The 22486-nt window shown below is 54.7% G+C and overlaps 1 protein-coding gene across 1 annotated transcript; it reads left to right on the top strand.

Moving 5' to 3' along the window:
• The first annotated feature begins 3457 nt into the window (after positions 1 to 3457).
• Positions 3458 to 22464, top strand: LOC119114521 (uncharacterized). Its single transcript, XM_037238627.1, has 11 exons — positions 3458 to 3586; positions 11970 to 12099; positions 13611 to 13743; positions 13951 to 14062; positions 14327 to 14496; positions 16213 to 16378; positions 17310 to 17348; positions 20089 to 20238; positions 20743 to 20755; positions 21021 to 21173; positions 21520 to 22464. The coding sequence occupies exons 1-11, from the start codon at positions 3570 to 3572 to the stop codon at positions 21649 to 21651; spliced, it is 1215 nt and encodes a 404-aa protein (XP_037094522.1). The 5' UTR covers positions 3458 to 3569; the 3' UTR covers positions 21652 to 22464.
• The last annotated feature ends 22 nt before the right edge of the window (positions 22465 to 22486 follow it).

Below are 22486 nucleotides of genomic sequence, written 5' to 3'. Positions count from 1 at the left end.
ACGGTCGCAGTGGTATAGCAGGACAATCGCATGAATGGCGTTTTGCCATGCCATAAAAAGCTTCGATGGTATGGGTAGCTTTCATCAACGATGATGAGCGTTACGAAATCCCCTGTTTGGTTATTTCTATTATTCGGAGCCCTGCGGCATTAATCACCACCACGCCAGCTACTTAGTATTATAGGTATGATATGACATGGTGACAGGTGACAGGTGACAATTTTCTCATGTTCTTTACGCGATAAACAAAACACTTGCCAGGTCCAGCGCAAAAACCTTGAGACTATCGTGGGCTTTCAGAACCGGTGGCGCAGGATATGATATCAGTCTTACTCATCCTCGCAATTAAATTTAGCAAATTATAGAACTACCGCCACACGATAAGCAAAGTACAGAAGGATGCATAAATGCCTATAATTAAATACAATATTCATGAGGCATTTTAGCCGCCCAACTAACAAGCTGTTGGTTATTTCTAGTGACATCATAGCGCGATGAAGCCCGAAAATTGTTCTAGCTCTTAAACGTCCGGGACGTCGAAGTCTGATCCGGTTGCGAGTCGGAATAGCGGAACGCGATTAATTCATTGTGCAACCGTTGGTCGTGCCGGGCTGTTCTGGGCACGGTTGGCATGATATAGTAGGCCATGCCATTTCAGTCAGTCAAAACTCTGTGGACGTGCATGTTACAACCAGATCAACATCACTGGAGCCGTAACCGAGTGTTCCAACTTAAAGGCATCTTTCGAAAACATACCCAGATGAAACATCAGGACCAGTTACGTTTAATGCTAGCACTGCAGCACCAGCAAAATATAATGAAGGGATTGTTTATAACCACTTTCGAGTCCGATATACGCTGTGTGTAGGCGTAGGAGCGATTCCAAAAAAAAAAAAAATGAGGGAATGCTCAGGGTATGATAAAAGAAGTTTGGTTAGGAGGCAAGCCGGTGACTAAGCGGGAGTGGAGGGTATAAATAGAGGACAGTGCAAGCTCTTGATTCGTCTGTTGGAAGGAGTAAATGTCACCGTTGCTATGCTAGATATGCACCTACAGTTGTTTCCCACTGGCGCACAATCTTACATATTTGATTCATCTATGGCATTCGGCAGATAAGATAACTCAGCCTACTAAAGTTATTAGTTGATTTCAACGTTGTTTCTCCTGAAGAGGCGAAACTCTTAAAACGGAAAGACATTTTTCGGTCAATGGGAAGACATCTGCACCTACAGTAAAGGTGCCAAAATACGGCCTGTACATAAGCTGGTCAAAATTTCGAACTCGAATCAGCGGCCCATAGTCCGCCAGAGCATTCGTGGGCACGGATTTCGTCGGCTGGTTTTCAAAAGATCATGGGCGGAAACCAATTCACAAGCTTCAAATACTATATGCCAAAACTTTGCGGCAAAAGCCATAAAACCGGGGGTTTTGCTGTAAAAAAAACAAGTCACGGAATGAATGCGTTTCTTTCTGTGTTTCAGGAAGTTTGGGCAGTGGCATTAGTATTACAGAAAAACCTGGAATCGAAAAACTTTAGGAAGAGCGCCGTAACCGAGCATACGAATGCAGGTGAATAATATACAACCTCGGAAAAGTATGTGAGAGCACCACGAGGAAGGGTCAAAGCACGCGCACGTGACGAAATTAGGCTTCTGGAAACACCGCACACATTACCCCGACACTCATCAATAAGCTGAAACACTTCACGTGAGCCAGCCCGCCCGCTAGGTTGGCAATCTCGCACGGCTAATTTGACAACCCCTTTGACATAACACAGAAATTTCATGACGCAATCAAATGGTGGCGTATTGAGAAGCGTATTTGCGAAATAGTGAAACTGTGTTCCCTAGAGGGCAGTCTTTTTGCATGTAAAAGTATACTGATAGTTGCAGCTAAGCTTTCATCATATATAGCGTCTGCCTCCTGCGCCTGTTCCCAGCTGGACACCTTTGGGGTCTCCTTGGCTGATCGCACTCGTTTGAACTTCAAAGGGGATATTCTACATTTAGATGTGGTAACGCAAGCTTCAGATAAGGTAAGATATGCTCAGTCTTAACTATTTGTGTACTTTTAAGTGGACAAGACTGCTTTTGATAACGCAATTTTCCTGTTGAGTAAATATGCTCCTCCGTACGTCATTGCTTGGTGGCGTCATCGTATCTTGCACAACATTGACTGAAAGCCAATTGACGGGCATCATGTCTGGAAATCGTACTCACGAACGCCAGATATGAACGACGTGACAATTACGTTTATCTCGGCCTTGATCGTCGCATTTCGATGGTACGGCAGAGTTTGAATGACGTTAGTATGGCGTCATGGATGCCTGGGTGACTGGAAATATTCTGCACGAAATCAACTGCACATCTTCGTGGGCATACAGCTCAGAAATTGGAGGGTTAGGTATTAATAAGGACGGTGCTGTAAACTGCACCGTACGATCTTTAAGATTACTTTTTAAATTCAAAACCCAGGAAGGAATTTGGGACACTCTCCTTAAACTAGGACCCCTTGCCGACTCTATCCTTACGCCATGCACACCACTCGATCGTGCGGCAGCATTCACGCGTTTGCGCACCTCGTCAATTTGAAACCGCGGTTCGTCGCATGCATAATCTGCATGTTTCACCTTCCGGCACCTTCTCCGCGAACATGATGTAGGATTCAGTCGGGACCATGCGGCACAAGTGAAAGACCTGTCTCGGTATTGAGGGCAGTTATTCTTGCCGACGTTTTTTTGTGGCATTTTAGTTAAACTATCCCCGTATGATTGAGGATCAGAAGATATGCACACCACTCCCCGCATGTGTGACTTTAGAACCGCCTTTAACCAAGGTGCGGAATGATCTCCAGTTCACTGGGGATTTCGTTCGTGCATAATACAGGTTTAACTTCTGGGCGTGGGTAATCCACGATCATTTTCATGTTTTCCCGCCGTCGGACCATGATGCACCAGGTATTATCTCACTAGTATAGACGCAAAAAGACATCAATGCGAGGTCCCAAGTATTGTACTTTGAAAGTACGCTCATGCGTTTTTCGGCAGACGTGTTAAAATTGTTATTGTTGCTGTGTGCTCTGAAATAGCTGTCTGTTTTATACGCCTTGTTTCGTTGTCTGAAAGTACATACAATTTTCATGCTGATTCAGTTGTTCTCATAGGCGAGGCCGCCAGCATGCGCGTCACTGGAGACAGCTTGCGACACAGCAGCCGACACAGTGGCATCCGCAGCATCCTTCCACAGAAGCGGACGATTGCGCCAGCCGTCCTGACACGCGCTGGAGCGGCGCCGGCGCCTCCCCGGCCCCAGCTGCTTCCCTAGTTCGTCGACGGCCGGTGGCGCCGCCGCCACGGTCACGTGATCGGTGCGTGGCCTCGGGCGCCGTGCCGAGCCGGGCCGGGCCGGGCGGTAGTGTGCTGCCGTCGCCGGGAGGGGGAGCGCCGAGGGATCCGACTGCCAGGAGCGACGCCCATCTCTGCCGTCCCGTACCGCTGCAGGGCCAGGAGAGTCTCCATTCGCTCGCCCGTTCATCCCGACGCAGCAGCGCTGGAGGCCAGCACGGAAGCCATGCCGGAACTCACCAGGTCAGTTTCCTGCCAGCGTCGGGCCCGTCTAGCTGGCACAACCCCCCTGCCGGGAAATGGTTCTGTTTTTAACTCATGCGAACCGCCATTCACTTAAAGCTCATTGGAGTCCGCCCGCTCGAACAGAAGTCGGAGGGTGGGGGGGGGGGGGGGGGACGGGTTGATCGATTGCCCGATTGGAAACAGATTGCAGGTTGTAGCTACCACACAGTGTTGCGAGAAACCCGCGACTTCGGAATCCTGTCGACCGACTGATAAACGGTTCAAAGCCGGGGCCCTCTGCTCGATCCTCGAAGCCCCTGCGCGAGTGAACTAGTAAACAGCGTTGGTCATACAGCCTGACGTAAGTTGCTCCAGTGCCCCGGGTGTACCGTCTTCTCTTCGGACCTCGGACCATGATCCGGGTCCTTCCCCAATAGGCCCCATTGCCCGCTGTGATGTAGGACATGGGCGCCGGTTACGTGGCCGGTATGACCGGGCGGTCTGCACGTTTGGTGTTCGGCTGGTGGAAGCATGTACCCTGGACAGTGCAGCTGGCGTCGGGCAGTACTTGCCAGCTGCCAGGGCGGCGCAGGGGGCGCCGGCGTTTCTCGTGCACCACGAGACAAAATCGACGACCGGTGACTGTCACTCGGCTATCTGAGAGGCCTTGGTCGAGCTGACCCGGTCGAGCGGACCCCGTGGCCAAGTGGATGGTCAACAGCGGGTATCGGCCGTCGCCTCCCCTCGCCCTCACCCCGCGACAGCGCTTCTCGGCGTGCTGCTCACGCTCTGTAACCACGCCCTGACGCATAGCCTGCACCGACATAATCCGCCAGGCCGCCGTTGGCAACTGAGAACCCACGCTCCACTAGGCAATACTTCGTTTGCCACTGAGGGAATAACCGCGCAGGGTGTGTAGCGCATACCAGTGATTGACGTGGTGATATTGTGGGTCAGTTAAGACAAAGTCCCTGCGCTGAAGCAGAATCGTCCGTAATTATGATGACTGAATGACCTGATTTAATCCCAAAGACAAGTTAACATAATTCGTTTCTCGGGGCAGGACGTAACACAGCTATAAAAAGGTAACGATTGGCTGGTAGAGCGATTGAGACCTGCAGTTCGCAATGCCTATCGGGATCGTCATCTGTGGAGTCAGTTACAGCCTTAAGATATCTCGGAGTGGCACAGGAACGCCAGCAATTAGAAGCTGGAGAGAACTTCATCTGAAGCAGTTAACTCCCGAATGTCACCGTACGATTCGGGTTAACTTCCATCAAGTGCGCGGGGCATGGGCTCCTGGCGCGCCTACCGCTATCTTCCATCGCAGCTCATGCGTAGGTGCAAAACAGGACATTTGACGTGTTTGTTGCGGCGGTGCGTACCGCAGTGTGCGGTGGCGCGATGGGCCCGGCGAGGCCCGCGCGCTGGCCGCGCGGCAGCAGCCAGCTGCGTCGCTCCCTGTCCTGCCCGACCTTCGGCAGGCCCGGCCAGCGGCGGCGCGGCCCGGCCCGCGCCCGGCCGGCGCTGCATACTCCCGTACCCGTTGGCCCGGGTTGCACAGGCGCCAGGCGCGACACCGGGCACCGACGTCACGGGACAAACAACGCGCCGCGACGCTGCCCCAGCGGCGCCGCTCCCGCACGGCAAACTGCGCCACGCCGGCCATACCCCAGCCATGGAGGGGCGCAGTAACCGCGGCTGCATGCGCACCTGTAAACGTACAACGAGCACTTGCGAGAGTCTGAGTCGGCGCTGTTGTTGATTTGTTCTTCGTGGTAAGCAGTGGTCGGGGGTGAAAAAGTGCCTTTTCTGTCGCTGACGAAATTTAAACTGTCTAAATTGTTGCCTGGAGCCACAGAAACCGCTGCAATATGATTCTAAATGCAATGAGTCACAAAGCAAAGGCAAATGTAATGGAATGCGGCATAGCCACCGGCATTTTTGGTTCAGGATCTCATTTGTACTTGAGTATCATGTGCTGGCCATTAAGAACTGAGTGATGGTCGAGGCTGAACTCATAAAAATTATCAGCTAAACGCATTCTTAACATAACGAGCCTAGAGGCGTGTAGTTGCGTGTAGTTTATCACCAACTGGTTCGCAAAAGTGTTTTTGTCTCTGAGCATATCCAGTAAATCAGCTTTTTCAACCCATGATTGTGATCACCACTTTGGTCGCATCTCAAGTTGAACTTGGTCACCCTGGATTTGACCCACTTTCCTCTCAAAGTTGTGGGGCGTGGGATCTCCCCCTCCCAACTGAATAACAATTTACACATTCTGAACCTTTTCCGACATATCAAGATCGACCAAGTCGCTTACGTTGAGAGAAGGGAAGTGAATGTCTGGTGCACCGATCATGCCTCGGGAAGGCAGCCTCTCGAAGTTTAAGCCGTGCTGCGGCGTCTGGGTGGAAAGTTCGGTAATATGTTTGCTGGAGCAGGTTTTACCGATGAGTACTGGTATCCACCCACAGGGATGCGGCAAAGCAGTCGAACGGTTATTTCACTGTCATTCATGCGGGTGGCGTCCGTCATTAACGGGCTCCGTTCGGGACATGACGGTGGCCGCCGACGGTATGCGGCAACGTGGGGTTTCCAACGGAGAAGATTGGAAAGTAAGATCTCCATTCTGTGGTTATTTGTGTTCTCCATCTTTTTTTTGCGAGGAAAATCCCATTTCAGAATTATTGTCCCATTTTTCTTTTTTAGGCAGACAATGTTGGAATCGTCCGAAATTTTTTCTGCCCAATTTGTGCGACAAAAACCCGTCCCTTGAAAAATGGTGGCCGAAATCCGGCACCTAGAAATGTCGACTAACATGGGCCTGGAAACCTTTGCCTTCACTGTGTGCCATCGTCGTCGTCTCATTTAGCAGCCACGCTCCCGGTTCGCTGACGCGAGACTTCGCCACAGGAACCGTTCCAGGTTATACGAGCTGCTCATTTTCGCCCCATCCTGTGATAGGTATGGCGGGTGAACGGACCCATCAACGTTTGCAGCAGTCATAACGGGTATTATTGCTTATTGGGCATGCAAAGCAAAATGTTGCCAATGCGCAAGCATGCACCAAAGCAAGGGTCACCAAACACCGAATTTCGGTTACTCGCGTGCTCCAGCTGTCGATACCCCCGACATTTGTTATATATTGATGTTTTGACGCTCCAACCCCCCGAGAGGCGTCAATCAATAACAACGTGTCTGGAGTTTAAAAGCATCACTTGTAATTGTGGGCTGTAATTTTTCGTCCTTTGAGGCCTAGACCTGCGGCAGCGTCAGATGCCTGACAACCTTGCCCATCTCTGAATTTTGACGGACAGCATCATCGCTTAGCTCGCGAACCAGCCGACGCCGGAGGAGCTGTCGAGCGAAGGAGCGGCGAGAGCATCGTCCTTCTCCTCTCCGGACCGCTCGAGTCTGACCATCCCAGCCCCGGTCTTGCGCTGGTCGCAGGGCGTCCACGGCTACATGCAGCCGTTGACTGCGGTCTGGCATATGGGCGTGCCTGAGCTCCCCCCCCCCCCCCCCCCATCCGGGCAGTCAGCGGCAGTGAAGGCTAATGCCCGCCTGACCCTGAGCCGCGCGGCGGGCATCGGGACAGCTGTGCAGTCCTGCAATTGGCGCCCCCCTCCCCCCCCCCCCCCTCCACCTCCCGCCTGGCAACAACAACCCGGCGCTGGCTCCGCGAGACGTCGCTGGCCGCTCCTCGCGACGGTGGGCGAGCACAGAGCTCCACTCAGCGGCCATGTCCCGCATCAGAAGATAATTACCTCGCCACTGCCGACAAATCTCCGAACCTCTTCTAGTTCGGTACTCTTCGTGTATCCGTTAGTTGGTCCTGACATCGGGCGACATGTGGAAGGTGATCATGGTTTTGTGAAGTGCTGGTGTTTTCTAGACATCGTCCAGGTGGCAGAAAGCTAAACCGAACCGACCCACTGCTCTCCACTCTCAGCAACGGGCCAAGTCCGGCCGCGTGTGTTGACTGAGCGGTACTCGGCGGTGCTATAGCCTGCAGGTGGTGCAGATAACGCGTGGACATCTGCCCACGATTGCACAGTGGTAACACATCGCCCTGGAGGTGGTATGTTTAAGGGAGTGACGGGTTTCGTTTTTGATATGGAATGCAGTATTTTGCGTTTATTTCAGCTGCAAATAAGTCGGAGTACTGTTGGAGCTATTCTTGCACACTTTTTCATGCATCCGAATGCATGGAGTGGACATCGAGAGCCGTCGTGTACTATTCGTGCCTTTACCCTGCTACGCAAATCTGGTGGTCAGACGGCTTTGCTACTGACATGCAGCCCCACCTGACTTTCATAGCGTGCCACCAAAGACGCCTTGGAGTGCCACCAAGTGACATGTCATGCCATACTGGCATCGGAGGGGGCGCCGGTGGGCGCCAGTGGACGCTGGGGCATCCGCACCACCCAAGCGCCGAGAGCGCGCCCAGACCGTGCTGAACCATCGGCCAGCGTTGGTCTCCTGCGCAGCTTCCGGCGGCCGGTGCGCCAGCGGCGGCCGTCGCGTAGTCCTCTCTAGTCCTCTCAGCGAGCGCCAAGGTGCTGCTGTGTGTGCTCTGGGCTGGGCGGCTGTGGCGGTGGCGTACACGCACTGCTGCGTGTCACGTGCACCGATGTCAGGAATAGCCGTGAATTGCGATCATATCCAAAAGTCGGGAGCGGTTGTTTCCACTCACACATCGAGCCTTCACGCAAGAGCGAGATGCTAATAGTTCAGTGCTGTAATTGGGCTCTTTGCCCCAAGGCAATTGCTGTGTCGAGTACTTCTGAACCTATTACACGCTTACATAATTAACCCCATGATATGAGCTGAGAATCCGCATGGCTTAGGTTACTTGAGTCTCGTTGTTCAGGTTCGAGAGGGAAGTCATTTAATTGACCCTGTCCATTCTCAATGGAAATGGAGGGCACATGCCAAGGGCCAAACTGTGAAGCAAACGGAAGCGTTTAAAGCGAATGGCTGGGAGAAGTGTGTGCTTATCCAGTGGGTCATGGCTCGCCCAGTGCAACCCTCGCCAAGCATTGGCTGATTCGTCGTGCACCTTAACACGCGAAATTTTTCCAATATTTATTTTGTTTTTGTCTACAGGTATCGCCATGCGAGGTAAGCCACCCGTGCACTGCCCATTATAAGTAAGAAGATTGGCTAGGTGCCTCTTCAAAATGAGAGTGTGCCGATATTGTGCAGCACGAGCAATATTAGCTGTATCGCTATCGTTAAGCTGCTGTCGACTGATCGTGACCAACCGTGACCCGTGGCGCGGTCAAGTCTTTGTTAAGCCAACAAGCCTCAAAAGCCTGTTACATAACCCGAGGTATCCACAAACTGCTTTTAAACGTAGTGCTCATTGAACAGCACTGGAGTGAGTTTTGAAGTTGTTTGAATGGGCCTGGAATCCGATTTCCCATCGCTTACATTAGTTTTATAAGTTTCTTACGATGACCTCCAATGATGACATGCCCGAAAAAGAAGACCTTGAGGACAGGTAAGACTTTCCAAAGGGACATTCGTGAAGTGTGCGTCGCATTTGTACGTTATCACTTCTAATGCTGATTTCTTCGTGAACTCCCTACATGCCCCACGAAGTCCGCAGAATCCGGTTTTCTACAGTATTTGCGCACCTCACATACCCAAGTTTCAGTGCACATCACCCATCTGCGTCATCCGGAGCGATGGGCGGCTGGCGGCGGGCAGCCGGCACTGGATGAGAGGTGGGGGGGGGGGGGGGGGGGGGGGGGGAGGGCGCCGGTGCGACCCTTTGTCCGGCCGGGCGGCCGGACGGTCGGACTGGCCGCCGAGCCGGCAGAGGGTGGGGCCCGGCTCGGCCGGCCGTCTGCGCCGGCGCGTCGGCGGCAATCAATACCTGGGATCACATGTTCAGAGCCTGATCGAGGCGTGTGCGCTACTCAGACGGCGGACGGCCTGTGGGTGGGGTGTACAGTGTGCGTCGGCCGTCCGGACCCGCCGCCTTCCCAGCCAGTGTGACACCGAACACCGTCGGTACCGCTGCTGCGCGTGCGGTGAGCCACCACCGGCTGCTGTAGAGCCTTGGAGCGTTACCAGACGTGTGATAGGTCGATCCAAACTCAGCGTATTCCACGGCGAGTTGGTGTGTTTGTAACTGTATAGGTGCGTCTGGCCTGTATTCCGTGCCCACCCAGGCGTCCACTTAACCTTGCAGCAGCAGCGTTTTGCTAAGGGCTCGCTTGGTACCCATGGAGTTGCCTGGCTAAACTTATTGACGAAGTAAGTGGTCGTCATACCCCATGAGGCTGCTTGAAGTTATCGATGACCCAAGTTAAATCATTACTGTAGATGGTCTAGAGCACAATGCTGGGTTGCAAAAATGTGTGTTTTTTGGGGGGTGTTAATCGATGGGACAATTATTATGTGATTACACCACACACCCGGGCCATCAGCTGTACATTTCGCCCGGCTCGGCCTGTCAGCTGTACACCTCGGCCCGGCCTGCCCCGGTCCGTCAACGGTACACCCCGGTCCGGCCTGCCCCGATCCGCCGGCTGTACACCCCAGCCCGGCCTGCCTCGGCACGTCAGCTGTACACCTTGATGCGACCTGCCCGACCCGCCGGCTGTACACCCCGATCCGGCCTGCCCCGGCCGGTCAGCTGTGCACCTTAGCCCGGCCTGGCCCCGCCTGTCGTCTGTGCACCTCGGCCCGGCCTGCCCCGGCTGGTCAGCTGTACACCTTAGCCCGGCCTGGCCCGGCTTGTCGTCTGTACACCTCGGCCCGGCCTGCCCCGGCCCGTCAGCTGTGCACCTTAGCCCGGCCTGCCCCGGCCTGTCGTCTGTACACCTCGGCCCGGCCTGCCCCGGCCCGTCAGCTGTGCACCTTAGCCCGGCCTGCCCCGGCCTGTCGTCTGTACACCTCGGCCCGGCCTGCCCCGGCCCGTCAGCTGTATGCTTCGCCCCGCCCGCCTCGGCCCGTCGCCTGACGCGAGCTGGTGCGGCGCCAGCTGCTGTCAGCCGGAGTTCGGGGGCGCCCGAACCCCTGAACACCGGCCGCGCCCGGGCCGCGACGGCGCCAAAACAGCGCGCCATGGACTACGCCGAAAGTGGCAAGTGGGGCAAAGGGGGGCCGCGCCGACCGGCTGACCCAAATAGCTGTGTTCTAGCCATGGGCTAAACGTGGCGGCAAGGGTCCAGCCATACAGGATGTCGGTCTGTGAAGTACTCGGGACAGAGGGAAGCGCATTGTTACGTCGACCCTGAAATGCTGCTTCTTGGGTGCCGTTGGTTAAAGCGGAAACTTTTGGGAAAGATCTCGTACACTTTCTCCACTTGCGTCACATGTGGATGATTCCAATAATGTTGTGCATACGTCGCTACAATGCACCACCAGTTTGCTGGTGAGGCAGCTGGCTCCTACCCCTGATCCCTGCGCGCTTGCGCGACCCGTTTCAGGGATTGGTTGCCTGTGCACCGGTATCTAGGCTATCCTTAGAACAAGCAAATAAATTTAATCCGAACACGCAATTTCTCTTGCGTTTTAGATATGTGTACCTATGGGTGAAACAGTAAAGGTTCACATGGGAAAATATCTGTATTTATGATCTCGCGGGGTGCTCTTCTGATGAAATGGAAGAAAACACATGCTGGCTTCAACTTAGGCCCAGTCATCGAAGTGTAGCCCCCTCCAGGCTAACCCCGCTCACACTGAGGTCACGTTCGTTTGAACTGCATATCTGGCCTCCGGTTGACTTGTCATGTCAAGGCCGCTCCGGCCGTCCCACCAAAACGACCTTACAAGTACCGACAAACTTCAGACAAATGACGTTATAAACGACCGACGAACTTCAGGCAAACGTGGGTAGTACTACCAGTGCGGTGGTGCATTGAACGACACCAAAGAGTGCGATCGTTTCGTAAACGTATCTGTACCCTTGCTGGCCCCAGCAAAAAATGCGATGCATTCTAGAATCCGTCGCATCATTGGACACTGCGAACGCGGCTCGGCCCCGGTATGCCCCGTCAGTGAGGGTGTCTCGTTAGCAAACATCTCCATCTTCAAGACTCAAAGCACCAGCTCGTGTCCGAGATCATCGTCTGCTGATGGAAGAGCTGACGTGCATCCCGATCTCAGCGGTGTCGCCTTCAGAACATCTCACTGGACACGAGCTCGGCTCGTCTGGCGCCTCTGGATACCGCAGTCAGCTGTCGTCACCAGTCATATGAGATTCTCGCTTCACCGAACTCTATTTCGGATGAGCGATGCTCCAGAGGTCCTTCCAAAAGTAGCGCTGATGAACCTGTGGCCTCGCCTGAGCTCCTGCCTCCGGCGTGACGCCCTCCACCGAGGTGACCTGACCTGTCACGAGTCAGCCGCGACCGCACCCATGACGTGCTGCCCGGCTCAGTTCCAGGAAGAAGCGGGGCATGCCGCTGCATCAGGTCAGCATCGAGTCGCCCGGCCCCACCATGAAGGGGTGCGTGTTCAACTTTGACGTGCCGATGCCGGAGGTGCCGCCGGCCGGAGCCCGTGTCAAGGTGAGTCGCACGCTGCTGAGGGGCGCCTGGGGATAGCCGGGTCCTGTCAGGGTGAGTCTGACGCTGGTAAGTGGCGGGCGCCTGGGGATAGCCGAGTCCTGTCAGGGTGAGTCTGACGCTGCTAAGGGGCGGGCGCCTGGGGATAGCAGAGTCCCGTCATGGTGAGACGCACGCTGCTGAGGGACGCCTGGTGATAGGGGAGTCCCGTCAGGGTGAGTCGCACGCTGCTGAGGGACGCCTGGTGATAGCCGGGTCCCGTCACGGTGAGTCGGACGCCGCTAAGGGGAGCTGGGGGATTGCCGAGTCTCGCCAGAGTGAGCCCAAGGGGGAGGCTAGGACGGGTAGACGTCCCCGGCGTGATCAATAGCTGGAAGGCACTGGCCACACTGGCGAGGGCGAGAGAGATCAATACGGAAGTTACACGTGCGGAACAACGAAGCATTTTTTATTCATGGGAAACCGCCCGCTGGGCTATTGGCTGCTTAAAGTGAGATTACCTGTTTGCCCCTATGTTATGCATGGTCTCGTGTGTCACAAGGTTAACAACACGCGCACAACACTGCTCCTCTCAAACAACTGTAGGGCATGACACTAGAGTGATAGCTACCGTCGTAGCTCCAAGCTTAGTACATCTGTTACGTCTGAGGTGGTTAACGCCATTATTAAGGGGTAAGTCGACACGAAAAGGGGTGGGGAAACACGCAGACCACGACGTGCGCAAACCCCTGCCTAGGTTATATTACTAATTCAAAGTCGTAAAGGGAATGAAGTGGTCAGTTTTAAAGATAACGTGGTCAGTTCCCGTCAAGAGTTCACCACCTTAAGTTTCTTCCGCTTTCCGAGGTCTTTAAAGGAAGCGGATACATTGTGGACCTTTCATTGGTTGCAACTTTTGCGTCTCGGAACCAGGTGACCGAAATATAAAGGCATTGAAATAAGTTGAAGGCTACTCATGTATTTTTTAAACTTTGCATATGACAGTTACTAGCAGGTGAATAGCGCCACTTTGAATCGCAGCGAATGATTTTAACAATGTACTTTGCGTACATCAACCATTTTCTACGTCAAGCCTACTTACCCACCAAAAAGCGAACCCCTAGTAATGATGTAAGGTAAACAACAAGCTGTAGAAGCTGCCCTGCCCCTACTCCGACCAATGCACTAGTTGAGTGTCGCCCCACAATCCCTGAAAATGAGACAGACCGTTCCTGGTGTTTTAGAGACGATAGCTCAGACTTTTGCACTTCTGTACCTAAGTCGAGTGCTGCTTAAGAAGAATATGCCGATTAGGCTAATCTTTGCCATTGCCAGGTAACAACCGTGTTTTAAGAACCGGCGCGCGCATTCCGCCGTGAATTCAAAGCGTATGTTTCACCTGCTTTCGTGGGTCACGTGACCAAGCAGCGTAACGACTGCGGGGTTTCAGCGTGACTGGTCTGATGTCCGAACGGCAGAGCGACCCGGCGCGCCTTGCGCGACGCCCGAGTGTGACCGGCCGGCCGTCGTTTCAGGTGATGTGCGCAGGCGTGTGCTACCGCTCCAAGCGGTCCATGTCGGTGAACAGCGCCGCCTCGCTGGCCTCCATCGGCTCCGACGGCTCCAGCTGCAGCAACAAGGGCGTCCGTGACACCTCGCTCTTCCCCGGTAGGCCATCACGCGCGGCCGCCGACACCGTGGACGGGTCGGGCCCTTGTTGCTGCCGGAGAGTTGTCACGCTGCGGCGCTGGGTGGCGCTGGCGTATGCACTCTTGCTGTGATCGGCCGGCTGAGACACGTTTGCTGCCGTGGGTTTCGGATGCCTTGTAGACAGGACGTGATTGCCGTGTCGTAATGGCCGATTCTGCCCTTCAGGGTTTGAAGTGGCCGGACAGATTGAGAGCTTCGGCGAGAATGTGGACCCGAACTGTGGTCTGAAGATCGGCGACAATGTCATCGTGTATCCCTACGTGGGATGCCCGGACGGGTGAGTCGTCAAACCGTCCATCTCTTGGCGGTTTGTGATGGAATGTAGCTTTCGTAGTGTAGCAATGCAAGTTACCGACATGACATGACTTTCCGCTCGCCGAGAGCAAAGTGGTTGTTTTGCTCCTGGTCACCGATCCTCGATCGATGCTCGTTGTCGATAATGCCCTGGTCGCGGCCGACACGTGTTCCGAACCGGGCCACATGCCGGGCGCCGCTGGCGGGCCGATGATTTGACCAGGTTCGTCGGTATGGCGCCCCGCAGGTACGCCGAGTACGTGCCCGTGGAGGACGTCAAGTACCTGGTGAAGGTGCCCAGCTCGGTGTCGATGCCGGTGGCCTCGATGCTGCCCAGTGGCGGCCTGTGGGCGATGAACACTGTGTTCACCGCCCGCCAGTACGTCGAGAAGCAGCTGGCCGAGCGGGGCGAGTCTGGTGAGAGCGGGGCGACTCTGGTGAGAGCGGGGCGACTCTGGTGAGAGCGTGGCGATTCTGGTGAGAGCGGGGCGATTATGGTGAGAGCGGGGCGACTCTGGTGAGAGCGGGGCGATTCTGGTGAGAGCGGGGCGAGTCTGGTGAGAGCGGGGCGATTCTGGTGAGAGCGGGGCGAGTCTGGTGAGAGCGGGGCGACTCTGGTGAGAGCGGGGCGACTCTGGTGAGAGCGGGGCGAGTCTGGTGAGAGCGGGGCGACTCTGGTAAGAGCGGGGCGACTCTGGTGAGAGCGGGGCGATTCTGGTGAGAGCGGGGCGAGTCTGGTGAGAGTGAGACGTGGTCGGCCGCGGTGACAGTATCCAGCTCGCCGTTTGCCCCACGCACACGGGCAGCCGCCTCCGACACATGTCCGTGTCCGTGACCGTGTCCGTGTCCGTGTCCGTGTCCGTGTCCGTGTCCGTGTCCGTGTATCCGTTCATGTCTGTGGGAGCGAGCAGGGCCGGGACTCACTGCCAGAGTTCGGCGCTCACTGATAAGGACAGTCTATCTTATCTGATCTGTTTTGAGAATGTCGTCCGTCTTCGAGTAGTCGTGCAGCATTGTCGAACGCGCAGCAGTCTGCGGCCTCCAGTTCTGGAGGTGTTTGATGTAAGTAAAATGATGTAAGATGCAAGTAAATGATAAGATGTAAGTAAATGATTAGATGTAAGTAAAATGAGAATTCTTGGAAAAGAGTTGACAGATGAATTAATGACAAGGGATGCTGGGAGAGGACAGGACAGAAAGAGCGACTGGGCTTAGGGGCTGCGGATGCTGGGAGTGTCGGCCCGGCAGTGGGCCGGGTCAGGTTGTGTCTGGTGCCATGGCGAGCGTGCCTGAAATAGCTGTCTCTGTCCGTCCCACGCGCCGCGCCAGCCAGCGGCCCGGCCGGCCCAGCTGCAGCCGCCCCTCCCCTTCCCCGGCTCACAAGCAGTGCCTGGTGGTCTAGCCGACGCTGTGGCGCGGTGGGCGGCTGAATTAGAGAGTGGTAATGGAACGATGCGCAGAGTTAAGTTAGTCTGGACAGCTTCAACAACGACCGAACCGTTCAAAGAATAAGTTATCAACTGATTGATGGGACATTTATGAGTGCGACGCTAGGGACTACATATGGGATCAATTAATGGTATTCACATGGATTTGAATAAAAGCTTTATTTATTGTGATTGCACCTTGATAAAAAAGCGAGTTAAAGCCAAGTCATCTGGACCATTGTTCTGTTTTATCAGCTAAATTCCAGACTAATCGCCTGTGGCGTTTTTAAGACTAAGACTCCTTCCGCCTCTCGATGTGCGAGGACGTGTGTGCTACCGATAAAACCAGACAAAGGTGTATATCTTGTCCTGACATCGCCCTTGGTCTCGGTCCCGTTGTCAGGTGACACCAATTAAAAGCGATCACAGGTGCCTGCCTCTTGATCGTGATGTCAGATCAGGTCATGTGACCAGATTCAGAAACAATGACGTGTGCATTAGCACTTTGAAATGTACCACGGGACAGCAATGTTTGTCTTCCCGTGCAGTTGGCATGTCTGATTTATTTTGTATCGTGGGTGGCGTGCGGCAGGAGAGCCCGCTGTGGGGACACGTGCCCTCTGACCGGTGGCGTGACGTGACGTCCTATGGGCTGGCGCCGCTCGGCCAGCCGCGGCTCTGACCGGCGGCGTGCTGTCGTCGGCAGGGAAGGTGAACGTGCTGGTGGTGGGCACTGGCGGCCTGGCGCTCTGGGCCATCCGGATCGGCCGCTTCTTCTTCCCCGAGTGGACGGAGGGACAGTCGGTGCGGCTGACCGTGGCTGTGCTGCGCGACGAAGGCCTGCAGAACATCACCGACCAGGAGGAGCACAAGTGAGCAGCGGCCGGGCCACGGAGCCGAGTCATGGATGGCGGCGGTACCAGTGTAGGCACTACGGGACAGATCCGCGCGACACCCGCTTTTAGGTGGCTCGACAGTGTCGGGCAGACACGTGTGTATACGTGGATGAAGGTCCTGATATTGCGTTGGGTGTGATGACTATGATGAGCTCAGGGATATCAGCAGCATGCTAGCAACACTGTGCCAAGCTTTTGGTCAATATTTGACGAGTACTCTGGACAGATGGTGTGTTTTAGGCGCACAGATATGGCGTCACCATCGCGCCGAGTGCTTTTATGGAGATGCCATGAGGTGGGCCTTCACGACACGTCTGCTCTGACATTCTCGCCTCATCTGCCCAGGGGTGGCGGTGTCAAGTACCATACATGCATGCATTCGCGGGCACTTCTTGACATGCATGCATTCGCGGGCACTTCTTGACCATCACCTAAATATTACGCGCAACACTGCAGCGTTCGGTCACAGTTTGGTTGTTTGTTGTTGCGCGCGGCAACGTTATTACTACTGGGAAAAATATCGTGTGACTTCTCTGGCGACGCTGGCGGTACGACCCAAAGGACAGTATTTGAAGGCATCCCCGCTATCACCTTGTTTATTCTGTCGATATCGCACAGCTTGGGCGGTATCCGCCTCATGTCGCGGCGACGCGCCGTGTCGAGGAGAGGTGACCCTTGCTGTGCCCGTCTCTGTCGCGCGTCGCCTCATGTCGCGGCGACGTGCCGTGTCGAGGAGAGGTGACTCTTGCTTTGCCCGTCTCTGTCGCGCGTCGCCTCATGTCGCGGCGACGTGCCGTGTCGAGGAGAGGTGACCCTTGCTGTGCCCGTCTCTGTCGCGCGTCGCCTCATGTCGCGGCGACGTGCCGTGTCGAGGAGAGGTGACTCATGCTGTGTTCGGTTGTCGCAGCGCCGGCGAGCAGTTTGAATCGCCGGGGCTACACGGGCGGTACGCTGCTGTCCTCTGTGCAACCCGTGCACTCATCTCACATGCCGTGTGACGCCACCACTAGTCTAATGGTGTTCCCCTTTAACCCCGCACTGGAGCCGGACGACTCACAGCGTGTGAGGGAGTTGTTTTTGCTGTGCTGAGCGTGCGTGGGGACTGGGAACGGCGGCGATAGCTGGCTGGGTTTGCAGCCATGGGCTTTGCCGGAATGCAGGACTGGGGAGGGGCTAAGGAGTCTCCTCAACGTGTCTGCAGGGGGCGAGGGTCTCCCCAAGGGTCACCGTACGAGTTGAGGGGGGGGGGGGGGGGCTATGCGGGAGTTTCTGAAGCCAGAAAATGGTTCATGCAGGCAACGGACGAAGTACGTTATATATTAGACGCCCCTTAATACGTTTAAACAACTTTAATCGAAAAAGAATCGATTGAACGGTTACCAGCTGATGTCGGTTTTCATCCAGTGAAAGACACCAGCTATGTGCGGGTCAAAAGCTGTTTTGCTGACTTAGAGAAAAGTGGGCGCGTTAGCCACACGTTATTTCTTCTGAGCACCCTTAAATGGCAAGTACGTTAACATCCACTTTATCGGTCTTAACTTTATGCCCACCACACCATGGAAAAGAAGGGACAGTTATGCCGCTTTTGTAATTTAGCATTTCGTTTAGGGGTAAATCTGCACTAGGTGTAACGCAGGTGTGGCCTAAAATAGTCTTATCTTTTACGATATATTCATACCCTGCATTAATGTAAACCGAAATGACCTGGTGATGCAGAGTTGCTGCTCTCTTCGATAGCTGTTGAGTGTCGCGCAGGCGAACGCCAGTTTCGGCTCGTTGGCCGGCTAGTGACGAGTCCTCTTTGCGAGTCCGTAGCACTGCTGGCTGCTCAGTTTTATATCATCTCCCATGTACTTGTATTGGCGGCAATGTTTTTACAGGACTGCCTGAGCTGGTTATCATACCCAGCTAATTTTAGCCGAGCTTCTTGTGTACCACCTTGTTTGAATGCGCCTACGCATATCCTTTCTATAAACTCGTTTCCAAGGACTTGTCTTGTTTGGTTCGAGTGCCTGCTGAGCAGGGCTCGTGGATTTAATCCCGCATCATAACCCGGGCTGCGCCATTCCGGTTCATTCGAACGTTTCGTCATGTGTGGTTTTCGGCCGAACTGGAGTAGCGGAGTGGTATTTGCTTACCGTGCAATAATGTAACGCATCCGCCCCGTGCCAGGTCCCCGTGGGCAAGACCAGCAATATTGTTTGAGATAAAGTCGAACAAATTCAAACGTGCCCCAGTATTTGATCCGTGGCGAGTACCTAGCGACAGCTGCCGGCGATGGGTCGGGGTCTCGGTGCAAAGTCCAGTGCGATAACAAATCCCCGAGCCTGGGTGTTGTTTGCCATGCTCTTCAGAACTAAACAAGGCTCTAGTGGCTCGTCCAGTGTACCATTCCACTTTTGAATTGGTTTGTGTACACACCAGCGCATAGATAGTTGGCTTCGCTCGCCCTTCCTCCCTTGCGCGGCGATGGCAATCCCACTGTTTAAACGCGCGACCCACGTCATGCATTCGTCTCTCGCCGTCATCTTAAGTGTGACCGTCCATCCCTACACATGTTTGGTGAACCGCTATTCGGAACCGGGCTTGTCCTATCCCAATCGCCCGTCGGTGGCCTGCCGCAGTGTCATGATCTGGCCGTGGTTCGGCTGGGGTGCTGGTGCCCAGGAGCACAGGCTTCGCGTTACATCGTGTCAGGGTGCCGCCATCGACACCTCCCTGCGGCCAGAGCTTCCTGGCCGGGCTCACGCGCTCACTTACCCCCCGGCGCCAAATCTACCAACGAGCATCGCTGCACATTACCAGCGCCGTTGGCCGGGCTCATACGCTCACTTACCCCCGGCGCCAAATCTACCAATGAGCATCGCTGCACATTACCAGCGCCGTTGGCCGGGCTCATACGCTCACTTACCCCCGGCGCCAAATCTACCAATGAGCATCGCTGCACATTACCAGCGCCGTTGGCCGGGCTCATACGCTCACTTACCCCCCGGCGCCAAATCTACCAATGAGCATCGCTGCACATTACCAGCGCCGATTGGCCGGGCTCATACGCTCACTTATCCCCCGGCGCCAAATCTACCAATTAGCATCGCTGCACATTACCAGCGCCTCGTATGCACAAGCAGTATTTCGGTCGTGATATCTTGTGATATCCTGCAGTCTTGTAGTATCCTTTGCTACGTGACAATTTAGGGCTTGATTGATGTGGACTAACACCTTCCATTGTAGCAAGAACAAAAGGTGTCGTGATTAGTAGAACTAATTGTTTCAAAATGTTTCTGTAGACTGAAATAATCCGTATGCAGTTCGTCCGTTCGCTGAAAGCCCTTTGTGCTTTAGCTTAGAAAGCGTAATGTGTTTGTCCCCTCCATCTGTTTATAGCGTTGGCGAAATGAAGATTTAAAACATGCTCATACACATTCTGGCTTGTCCCCACTGTTGTCTAGTAACATGAAGGATCATGTTTATTGAAGGAGGTAGTCGAATAAGGGATATTTGTATTTGTTCCTAGTAGTGTCAAGTAAATCAATGATTCCCTGCCACAACGGTGAGGCTAGTGTCCCGAGGGCCAGTAAGTAACCACTCACCTGCCACCTTGCGGGCTGTTCTTGCGCCGGCCCCCTGCCGGCTCCCCGAGCTGGTAAGCGCGTGCTGACGGCCTGGCGCGCCCCCTCTGTGGCCAGGCTGAACATCGTCCAGTGGAGCGAGGACTGTTACGAGAGCCAGCTGATCGAGCGAACCATCAACGCCTGCGAGGGCCGTGTCGACCTAGTCATCGACTTCGCCGCCAACCCGCGGTCGCTAAAACCGTTCCCCTCAAATGTCTATCCAAGGTAAGTCGCAACGCCGGCGGCGACGGCGCATGGCGCCGAGCTGCTGCTGATGTGGGTGGCAGGTTTTGTGATGTTATAATTTTGTAAAATTTGCCACCATTTTATTTAGATGTGTGGATTGGTTACCATATAGCCAGACCACCCCTCCTGTCGCAACCTGCAAAAATGCAAATGATCCGGTTCAGATCCCGCAGGGTGTCATGGAATCAACGTTCAGCTCAAATCTCCATACAAACGCGGAACGCTCATTTTAAATGACCTGGCCCCAAATTAGAAATGCGCATGACAAGGAGACTGGGTCACAGTATGTCCATACCCAGCGCGCACCAATCCCCTGTCGTTATTCTAGCGCCACATTGTCCGCATACTCATGAAGGCGCGGAACATCCCAATTTTTGGCCGGCTTTCACACAACCCCGCAAACGCGACGCGTGTGCACGACCAAGGCTCCATGCTTATTACTTTCCAATCATTTGTCCCCGTCCACCGACCGGTTTCTTACAGTAGCAGCCGGCAGGTAAGTCACTTTGGCGGCGACGACCGGCGGCCGGTCCATCGATGACTGTGTTTGTCTCACAGGGCCGTCGGCCGGGTCGGCGCGTCCTTTTCGGCAGCAATTTGCTCTGTTTACCTATCTTTTGTGTTTGGGTAGGCGCTTTGATTCTAATTCGTATACACATATGCATATATATGCATATATATAAAAGTCAGCACCAATGATCATCACTATCTGTTGTCACGAGTTAGCTTCACACCTGTGTGACGGGTGCGGTGGTGCCCAGGGCGGCGTGATCGTGATTGGAGCGGAGACGGCTCAGCGCTACGTCAGCCGTTTCGAGAGCGTGGCCCAGGCCAACGAGCAGACGATCGTGCCCGTCGAGATGGGCTCCCTGGACCAGCTGCACACTCTTCTGGATCTCATCGCTACCAAAAAAGTAGGACATTAGCCGGTCATGAGGTAGCTCAGTGCGAAACTAGCACATGTTTTTTATGTTTTCTGCCAAGATGGTGTACATTACTTGTCCGCTCAAAAGTCCTAAGCCTTCCCCGTCGCTGGTGATACAGTCTCGTTTCTGTTTGGTCATTCTAGCTCAGTTTGCAGCGTTTTCGCAGACTGCAAGGTGATCAGCAGTGTTAAATATTCTGGTGCACGGCTGGAGCAGATTGATGTGTTTAAAAGCCAGTATGACAGCTGCTAAGATGTGTTCAGCACGCCGCGGCCCCGTACGATGGCGTTGTCCTCCGGCCGCCTGCGCTGATCCGCTGACATGTCCCGCCCAGGTGGAGCCTCCGCCGTACAACCTGTTCCCGTCAGAAGAAGCTGAGTCCGTCTTCATGAAGCTGGGCCGCGCCAAGATTCACGGCCGCGCCATCCTGCACTTCGAGACGATCCCCGACGCGCCGGAGACCTGAGCAGCGCCGTCTGTGGGTCCGGGACGACGCGGACAGCGTCATCTGTGGATGTGGGACAAGACCGACAGCGCCATCTGCGAGGCGGGCGTGCTAGCGACGCGCCGCGGCACGGCCGGGCGGGCAGCGGCGCTTGTGGCTTGCGTTTGGCGCCGTGCACAGGGGCCGGCTGGAGCCAGCCGCTATTTATCCGCATCGAGGACTTTCAGTAGCGACTCTGTGTACCTTATTCCGATTGGGTGTAGTCTTGCGAGGGTGTGACCGTGCACGGAGGCGTCCGCGCGTGAGGCGTCTGCCTCCGTATGAACGGAATGGGACGGTGACGGACGGCGTCTGGCTGGTGGCGCCTTGCGGTGATGGTGAATTGTCGAGAGGACAGAGTCTTGTAACGGCAGAAAGACGTAAGTTTGCGTAGCAATCGATGTCTGCTTGCTAAGTGCGTGCGCTTTGTTTTGCGCGCGTTTATGCAGGTGAACCGGATTCTGCCTGCACAGCTTCTATTTGCTTTGAGTCTCAACAGTGTATTAGAGTGTGCGCTGACTCCTTAGAACTAACCTGGGCGGCAGTTGTGCAAATGGGACCGACTGAAGCAAGCGTTAGGAGCTGCAGATGTGTACTGAGGTAGGCAGTAGGTAGTTGTTAACGCAAAACTCGATGGTCCTGTTGCCGGAATGCTACATTTTGGCGGATAAGATCATTACCCAACTTCATATCCGGTAGGTGCCATCGAAAATCTGTATTGCAAGGCATCGCAGCGAAATATATGTCGTAAGTGAATACTGATAACAAAATAGAATGAGGCGCACGGCAGGCTGAGCATCTTTGTTTGCTTTTTTGC

This window comes from Pollicipes pollicipes, unplaced genomic scaffold, assembly GCF_011947565.3.
Source record: "Pollicipes pollicipes isolate AB1234 unplaced genomic scaffold, Ppol_2.1 Scaffold_946;HRSCAF=1095_pilon_pilon_pilon, whole genome shotgun sequence".
NCBI classification, from domain to species: Eukaryota; Metazoa; Arthropoda; class Thecostraca; order Pollicipedomorpha; family Pollicipedidae; genus Pollicipes; species Pollicipes pollicipes.
This window is presented reverse-complemented; position numbering and strand designations above follow the sequence as displayed.

Excerpts from the sequence above, each read along its gene's own strand:
- LOC119114521 (XM_037238627.1), top strand. Across the intron at positions 13,744-13,950 it reads TGACACCTCGCTCTTCCCCG|GGTTTGAAGTGGCCGGACAG; the intron begins GTAGGCCATCAC and ends TCTGCCCTTCAG. Across the intron at positions 17,349-20,088 it reads TCGCCGGGGCTACACGGGCG|GCTGAACATCGTCCAGTGGA; the intron begins GTACGCTGCTGT and ends CTCTGTGGCCAG.